Genomic DNA, 9,503 nt, shown 5'->3' with positions numbered 1-9,503 from the left:
AAAAATATAATATAAATGCAGGCTCATTTATGGATCATTTATTAGTGGTGTACAAATGGCAAAGGAGTTCATTTCACTCTTTTCAATTATGTACATGTTAACAGTGCAGAGCACAGAGCAGGGGCTGAGCAAACACTCAAGATAGAGTATTTGTTATACTTGTTTTATTGTTAAATTGATTTTGTTTTTCTGGTTAAATTTTGATCAAAAATCTCCAAGGTAGGCATTACTGCCTCCCTTCTACAGATGAGAAAGGTCAGAGAAAAAGTGCCTGGCCCAAGGTCCCACAGTTGGTAGGTATGTGGCCTGTCAGAGTGCAGGCCTAGGTCAGCCTGCCTCACGTATCCAACTTTTTCCACTGTCCAGGACTGCTCAGCTCTTTCCAAACTTCATACAGGCACCAGCTCCTACATCTGCTTTTCTCTCTGTCTGTTGATTCAGATGGGCTAGTAGAGGAGGAAATGCTCTTACTCAGTAGCAAACCTCTACATGCTAAACCTAGTTCTAGTATTTAGCACCTTTGGTTGATGAGGTCTTACCTTTGCTGGCTAGAGGAACCCTCGTATATTAAAAGGCTAACCTAAGTGCTTTTCTTAAAGTTACTCTGCTTGGAGAATAAAGATGCAAGACAATGGAAGAGATCAACCCGCATTGTGTTGGAAATGGTCCAGAAGAATTTGAGCAAAAGAGAGGCAGTCAATATTTTCTTTCTGGGGGGACTTGCATAATTTAGGAATGAATGAGTCTATGTAGAATGACATATTCAGAAATAGTTGTTACAGGTGAAAGAGTTTGAATTTGTCATCAGTATTTATGAGTTGTTATGGGTCGAATTGTGTCCTCTCAAATGCATATGCTGAAGCCCTAAGGCTCCATACCTCAGGATGTGACCTTATTTAGAAATAGGGTTATTGTAGATGTAATAAGTTAAGATAAGGTGATTGGGATGCACCCTAATCTAATATGACTGGCATTCTTACAACAAGGGAAAATTTGAATATAGAGAAATGTCAGAAGAAGACAATATGAAGAGAAAAGAGAGAAGATGGCCATCTACAAGCCAAGGAGAGAGGCCTGGGACAGAATCCCCCTCATATCCCTCAGAAGGAATCAATCCTGCTACACACTGATTTAGGACTTGTAGCCTCCAGAACTGTAAGACAATAAATTTCTGTTGTTTTTAGCCACTCCATTTGGAGGACTTCGTGAAAGCAGCCCTAGCAAACTAATACAACTGCTGTTACAGAAGAAAATTTCCAATCTGATTTACAAAAACACCCTACCTGTGCCAGGGCTGACCAGCTATTCTAGCCAGCAAAAACCCTAGAGAGTAACCGGCTACAGGAAATATTGTTCCTACAATCCACAGTTTGGGAGCGATGACCCAGGCACTTTGGTACAGTATTCCTCCAACCACAGCCGTGAGCACGATAAGGATCGCACCTGTGATGGACCCAACCTGGAAGAAAGACACAAGGAGAACCAATAAATGTGATAATGAAGTGACTTCTCTGTGTATTCCTTGCTTGATGGCTGTGGCCAGAAATGCTGGTGCTTGTCCTATGTTTTAATTTTTAAGAAAATAGCAGGACATGTAGCATCCATGTTCGATTAGCCTGAAGTTGTTCTAGCTTGCAAATTATCCTTGTCAGAGAGGAAGAAAACCCACTCAATAAGAACTAGAAGATCTGGCTTCCGGATTCCATTCCTATTGCTCTCTTTCCTTTGGTAAATTATGAAATTTCTCTGAATATTAAGTTTCTTCATCTGTAATTATGGATAAAATCTTGCCCTAGTCACCTTTTATGATTATTATGGTAATGAGAAAATAGATATAAACCCTATAAAAGTTAAAATATACATGTAAACAAAAGCTACTGTTCTTGTTTTCTCCCTTTCACATTAAAAAAAATTGAATTTTATAACTTTTTTTTTTTTTATCCAGAGAAACAAAGAATACCAACAAGCTTAATTTGTTCCCTGGTCAGTGGAATATGTCTACATCTCTATATCTATATCCATATATCTATATAATCCATGTTTATATATCCATATCATTTAGCCAGAATGTAGTTAGTGAAGGGAATGAATGATTACTAATTATATATATATATATATATATATAAAATTATATATATATATATAAAATTATATATATATAATTATCTACCAATTGCCAGGTCATATGAATACAGAGATAAGAAAGATATGATCTGTTATCTAAGACAGCTGTGTAGATATATTTTATAATACAAAGCCACATAATAGAGATAAGAACAAAGTGCTGTGGGAACACAGAGTAGAATAAAACCAAGAGGTGATGTTTGAATTGCGTATCTCAAAAGGTGGATAGAAATTTGCCCTGTGGATACAACAAGGAAAGTCTTTCTAGAAGAGTCAACTGCATGTCTAATAACTTTAAGTCCTACCCCCATAATAATGAGAAAACGAGTGTAGTAGCTGGAAAGACCTATCATTTCAACTCACACTATGGAACATTTGACTTTGCATTCTATAACATGGGCCACTTACCTTAAGTATCCTCTTGGCTTTCTGGGGCCATTTGTGATTAACTAACATTCCAATAGAAACAGGAACAACAAGAGCGACCAAAGATGTACCTAAAGATGACGGAAGAGCAATTTGATCAACAGAACACAGCACAAGAAAAGAGGAAAACAGAAAAATAAGCAGCCTTAAAAAACTTAGGGAATATATCAGTATCCTTCTTGAATACATAGAACAGAATTAAAAACAAAAACAAAAACAAAAACAAAAAACCCACTTCAGTAAATAATATAAATCCTTTCCTTAAATTTGGGAGTAAATTTTTTAGAGTTTTTATACTGCCGATTGATATTTTTTAGTTTCATTTTGTCAGAATCTTGTCTTTTTGGTGTTTGGATCTTTATATCCTAGGAAAAATTCCTTTTCAAAGTGTGTGTGTGTGTGTGTGTGTGTGTGTGTGTGTGTGCGTGTTCTTAAGAAGTACATAGATGATATTTTATATCTGCTACTTCTTGGTAGAAGAAATAAAAGAAAAGGTTCAAACTTCTCCAAGCTTTCCGTAGGCTAATGATTTCCGGTTAAGAATGATTTCAGTTATTCAAATATATAGCAGAGAGGTGAGAGAATAGGTTGAAAAGCATGCTTTAAATTTTCTGTGAGATAATATATTTGACGACCTCTTAAGTAAGTATAATTCTTTGCAGGAGCATGCTCACCCAGCCAGATAAGAGTCATACTTCAATTTCACCATGTTAAATTTACTGCTGTTCTCATGACATGTGGTTTGTTTCTCTAAATTATTTAACACTCATTTGTCCAATAGCTGTTCTTATATAATATAGTACACACAACTTGTAACTTCTCATGGGCTGTTTCCTTTTCAAACATTCTTTTTAAAGCATTGAGAGAAAGTGGAATTGAAAAATGAAATTCTGACAGCAGACATTCCTTAGTATTGGAGTAGATTGAACTAGGACTGGCAAACAGATTCTCGATTCCAGGCCTGTAAATAAGAATTTAAAATGAATACTATAGTGACGAAAACATAATTTCTTTGTAAGCTTCTGGTAGCTAAGGATACCAAGAGCAGGACAAAAAAAAAAAAAAAATGATGGTGAGGAGAAATTAAGGAGAAAATGGTGGAACAATGGACCTGAAAAAGGGTTGTTTATAGATTTACTGGTAAGAGCCTTCAGGAAAATCCCTTTTCAGGATCCTTACATCCTGCTACTTCGAGAAGAGTTTCCTCCCCTGGGTCTCCGGTCTATTCTCTAAATTGTTTGAATTTTATAGAATTTAAATGAAAACCATCTTGGTATGGATTGTACTCTGGTAGCTTAAATCTAGGTGCAAAATGCTGTGCTTGGAATGTGTGTGGTTAGGTTTTGGTAACAGATTTTTAATGTGTTGGATCTATGAAAAGACAGCAAACTCCCAGGTTTGGCCCCTCTTGCTAAGAGGCCTTATCTCTTTGGGGGCAGCCCAAGGCTAAGGAATAAACATGCAAGCAGGACCATCTGTTCAAATCCATTGCATATTCACTTTACTCTCCTGACCAAATGAGGCCAGATAAAGTTCTTTGGGGACTTGAAGTTGATTGGAAAAGACACACTCTTTGTCCTTCTTCATACTCAGAGTATGTGACTCCCACCTGGAGAGGTGGGTTGTTCTAACTCTTTACTCTTCAGTGGTCTAGAGATCCTACTCTTTTCTTCTCCCAGGCTCTGCTTGTTTCTCTTATTCCTCACATTCCTGTGCTTTCTGCCCAACACCTGCCTATTTAGATGAGAAAGCATCTGCTTACAGTTACACCATTTGAACCATAACTTGGTCTTTAATCAAGTTTACAAAGCAGGTATAGGAGGAAAGAAAGGTAGAAAGGAAAAAGAGAATGAAAGAGAGTGGTGCTTGGAGTCATGTGGTGGAACTTGGAATGAGAGAGTTTCAGAGCTGAACCTTATTCACAAACTGTGAAAACTGTACAAATCATTTAACCCCTCTGAGCCATGGTTTCCCTGTTTATGAAATGGGTAAAATTACACCCATCTCACAGTGCTGCTGTGAGAATTAGGTGATGAAGCAGATATACAGTATGTGGTACTGTACGCACTCAAATATAAGGTAGAGAGGAGTACGAACAACAACTTGCTGCACTGTGTTTTTCGTGGTACCAGCTGTACAAGCTGCCTTCTCCTCCATCCAAATGCATCATCCGAAGGGGCTCACCGGGTATTTATTGAATCATGGTGAGCACTATGTGGAACCTGTGCCAAACAGACCTATCCTCAGTGCGGAACAAGTGCAGAACAGACCAGGCAACCTGGTCATCTTGGACAGATTAAACAGTGGCCCTAAGCCTAATTTCCTCATCGAAAACGTAGTGATAACATCTTTTGCAGTAATTAGGTTGTTTGTTTTCTACATTAAAAGATTAGAAAAACCAGTAGCAAGAAGGTTAGGTTGGAAATAGGCCTGGACAGAATGGTGAGTAAGCAGAATTAATATTTTTGTTTTTCAAACTCTCATTTAAATTTTTTAACTTTTCTTCTTCTTTCTCTTCTATTTTCTTTCTTATTTTGTTTTTTCTTTGATGACCCATTTCTAATTACTCTTTGTCACTTTCTCTTGCTTTCAGAATTTACTGTCATTGAAGGATGTGATATAAGTCATTCACACCATAGTTAGAATTACTCATATTGCTATGGGACATTTTCCAGAATGGAATGCATATCAAAAGAATATTTTAAAGCTTAAATTCTCTTCTTAATTAATGAATAATATAGAATTAAAGCTCTTCATTCCACAGACAGGTTCTTTGAGAGGCCTAAAATGTATACCACTCAAGCAAACTGCATTCTTCAACTTTAAGGAAGGTGTCCTCTGAGGAGCAGACTAAGAGCTCAGCAGCATGAGCATAGGCAGGCGGTTGTGGAGGGTCATACTAAAACCTGTTTGCAGCAGGAGACGGTGTCTGACAGGAGGAGTTTCCAGGGGTCAGTTGTAGGACCTTGTATCAAGAAATCCCATTCTGAACGTGATGTCAAGGAGGACCACATTTTTTTTTTTTTTTTGGTCAAATGGCCATGATAGGGGTGGAGAGGGAGAATATCTGAAAATATTGCAATACAGATTGCTCCCAATTAGTGTCCCCAAAGCGTGTTCTAAGTCAGTTGTGTAGAACTCGAATCAAGTTTTATCACGATCTTTCTTAGAAATGGAAGGGATATTAGGTGCCATCCAGTCCAGCTTTCTGTTGCAACAAAAATTCCTTTTACAAACAACCTGCTGAATCACCATTTAGCCTTAGCTTACATGCTCTCTTCGGTGGGACACTCTCACCTTTTTGACACAGCCCATCAGGGGGATGTTTATCTCTACGGTCAGCTGAAAATAGACTATTTAGCATGCAGTGTACCTAGTGACTGGTACTGATGTACTATTTCACCTAAATTTCATCTTTTATGGTGATAATTCTATGAAATATGCCTGATGCCTGGTTTGGGTAAATCAGAAACCATCCTGTCCTTCCCTTGACCCCATGTTATGCCAACAACTTAATCTTCCACCATCATTTATTCTCCCAGAAATAGGGAAAAAACTCCACTGGGATAGTGGTAAACATCTGGGAGTTGAAATGAGTGGAGACAGAGTCATAACTAGCAAATGTGACTCTCAGGCACGACACACAGGCCGTGCCAGTAAATCGACTTTTAAATCAAGATGTGGCTCACAGTCAAATGTTATAAACAATATGTTTTATCTGATAGTTTCTGTTCACCACACTCATGATTGCTTACCGGGGGTCCAATTTTTAAATCATTAGTGGAATGTTTTTTGTAGTTCTTCAGTTTGACTCTCTGGGAGCAAACTCTTATTCCCATGAACTAGTTGCACCGTGGGTTAAGGAAAGAACAGAGCCTCTGGTACATGAGCAACTTCTGCCTCCTCAAGTCCAGACAGCTGTGCAGGGGAAACCCTTAAGTTGGCCCCTCTCCCTGGTGATATCAATGGAAGGAAAAAACAGGTTCTCTCATGGTGTCCAGGTCTGGCATTTAAATTCCGCCAACTCTAATTCAAACACAGGGGTGACTTGTAATGAAATCCTAATTGGGCATAAACTGCTGCTGGTGCAAGAGGTAAGTAAATACTGGCTGGGTCTGAGCCTGGCTTGAGAACCTAGCTGGGCATAAGCAGAGAGTAGGAGAATAATACTTGGCAATCTCACAGAGGAATGACTTACCTATGTTATCATAGGGAATTATGATCGTCCCAGAGTCGACCCACATTTTGGTATAGATTAAGAGGCACAGAGGCATCATTCCCAGGGCCAGCAGCGTGGAGCATGTGGTCATGCTGATGCTGAAAGGAAATGGGCAGGTTGATACATTCACCTGAGTTTTCTAGGGGAAAGGTTTCATTTTTCAATTCATGATTAGAAAGTCTTAAAAAAGACTGTCTCAACCAGTAGCACCATCTGGTCTGCTGGACAGAAATATACATGTGCCCCCGTGTATGCAGGGTCTGGCCCTGAGCAAAATGATGAGATCCGTATTTGGTGTCTTCCTACTTTGTTCTGGGCCATCCCTCCCTCCCCATTGGTTTTCAACAATCAGGGAAGATATTTAATGACAATTTAAACTCATTACATGGCATTCTTTGAAACTCCAATCAGAAAATAACAAACACATTTATTTCAGGAAAGACATCAGGGGCTTCGCCATGTCTGTCTGTGTTGGGACAAGATAGATGGGCCTCCCTGGACCTTTGGAGGAGAATGCATGTCCAAGAGAGGAAGCTTCATTGCATTTCCTTAAAGGAGACAAATTATTGCCCCAAATGCTATAGCTTGAGAAAAGAAGAGGAAGCTGACTTAAAAAAACAAAAACAAAAACAAAAACAAAAACAAAAACAAAAACAAAAAACAAACGAGAAAGAAAATACGCAAGCAGGCAGGGTAGGACTAACTTCTATTTCTACTAAGAAATTTGCCAAATGTGTATTCAGAAGAGGCAGGATCTGATACATTCCATCTGCGAGTATCTGTGTTTTAGAGAGTTGACTTGGCTAAGTAAGAGGACTTTGGCTTTCGACATGGAGGGGTTAATATGGAATGATGCAATTTTTAGCACTGTCACAGTGTATGTAAAAGAGGTTTTGGGGTAGTGGGTCTTTCTGTTCCTATTAAATGTCCTGTATACAGGGGCACATTCTCTGCCCCGGGGAACAGAGCCTTAAAAGGTTGGGCCAGGCACCAAAGCCAGAAACTGCCTGGATTGGAAGCAGGCATGGCCACTTACTATGTGACTTTGGGTAATTTACTTGACTTTTTTTTGTGTGTGTTTCCTTATCCGTAATATGAAATCATAACCATTACCACCTCATAGACTGCGAGAACTGACTGAGCCAGTGAGTCTAGTACTTAGAATAAAGCAAGGTGCTCACTAAAATCTAGTTACTGTTAATATATATTTAGTCATAGTGTGTGCTATATTCCAGCATAATTCCGACTCATGAAACTAGAGAAAGTTTTGAAAAAAAGCCTTTTGAAAGGCTTTTTCTCCGATAGTTGTAGCATTGAGACTATCAGAGTAGTAATTTCTTGACGGTGTTATATGCCGACTTGGAGAAAGATGCTAAATTATTTAAAACACCTGCTTCCTCCCACAGCCCCTAACCCCGCCAAAAAAACCCCCCCAAAAAACAAAAAACAAAAAAAACCAAAAAAAAAAACCCACCAAAAAAACAAAAAAACAAAAAAAACACAACAGAAACAAGCACCTTATACAATACTAAGAAAAACAGCTGCAGGGAGGAATTTTGTTTCAAGCCATCTAATTTAGCACCGATTTGCCAAAATAAAGAGTGGGAACAATGTTTATCATTCCTAATAATCATCTTTCCTAATAATCATTTCTGTAAAAAAACAGGAATGACCTCACTTAAAATGAGTTGAAAGGATTTAGAAAAAAAATACTGAGTAGAGCTAACTAGTATAACAATAATCAACACTAGTTGTATGTAAACCATTTCTAAAAGTTCAATCGATTATGGTAACAGGTTAACTTAATTTATATACAAAATAGAATGCTAAGCAAAGTCCTACAGCACAGTAAGTCAATTTGATATAAATTGTGCTTTGTCCTTCTTAAATTTAAAGTACTGGGGTTTGATTTTCCACTCTTTCTCTACCTTCTTCAATTCTATGCCATTCTCTTTTTTTATCTTTTAATTTTAAAAATAAATTAGAATGGACTTAAAGTTATCCCATAATGAAGTTATTTTTATTCCACTGCATCCTATGTGCTTTCTAGAGTGGAGGAGATGAGCGTGATGGTGGAGGGGAGCAGTGTTCATTACCTGGATCATAGTGAAGAGAAGTCTGAGAATTTTTTGTGTTAAACTATGAGAACAACTTTTAGAAGGAAGTCTGCTTCTCTCCTTGTTTCTCTTTCAAATTTCCTAGTAAAAGCTTCAATACTGAGTTAATGCTAAGACCATTAAGAAGTCGTATCATGATTTCGAGTTTTGCAAGAGCAGTTTCTTAAAGGCCATAGGAGGGACAAGGCAAGAGTTGGAGAAAGAAAAGGTTTCACTTTAGGAGACATCTTGATGGTAAGGTGATGCCAAGAGATGAGAGAATAGGTGGTTGGAAGTCAGTGGCATTTGAACTAATACGAGAACATCGATCCACTCAAAATGAGGTGAGAAACAATTCATAGATAAATAATTTTAAGAAGCAATGTAGGAGAATAAATCAGTAAAAGAAAAAATAATTTTACATAAAATAAATTTAAACTTCTATAAAGAGCATAGTTGTCAACAATAGAAATACTACCATGAATTTATATTGAAAGGAGAGAAAATGTAAAAAAGAAGAAAATCTCTTGTATTTAATTCTTGGCTTTAGTTCTATTCACCACCAAGGAGAATTATTTTTCTTTCTGGAAATAAAAACAATAAACGAGAATTCAGTGAATGTCGAGGAATTCGATGAA

At 37.8% G+C, this 9,503-nt stretch overlaps 1 protein-coding gene across 1 annotated transcript in view; it reads right to left on the bottom strand.

Annotated features, from left to right (window-relative positions):
- SLC10A2 (solute carrier family 10 member 2) overlaps positions 1-9,503 on the bottom strand; it is a 23,520-nt gene that overhangs the window by 8,036 nt on the left and 5,981 nt on the right. Inside the window, exons 2-4 of the mRNA XM_011363187.2 lie at positions 6,749-6,867; positions 2,533-2,621; positions 1,284-1,459 (exon numbers count right to left, since the gene is read on the bottom strand). Coding sequence (XP_011361489.1) covers positions 1,284-1,459; positions 2,533-2,621; positions 6,749-6,867 — 384 coding nt within the window. The remainder of the gene's footprint in view (positions 1-1,283; positions 1,460-2,532; positions 2,622-6,748; positions 6,868-9,503) is intronic.

The sequence above is a fragment of the Pteropus vampyrus genome, unplaced genomic scaffold (assembly GCF_000151845.1).
Source record: "Pteropus vampyrus isolate Shadow unplaced genomic scaffold, Pvam_2.0 Scaffold83, whole genome shotgun sequence".
In the NCBI taxonomy this organism is placed as follows: domain Eukaryota; kingdom Metazoa; phylum Chordata; class Mammalia; order Chiroptera; family Pteropodidae; genus Pteropus; species Pteropus vampyrus.
This window is presented reverse-complemented; position numbering and strand designations above follow the sequence as displayed.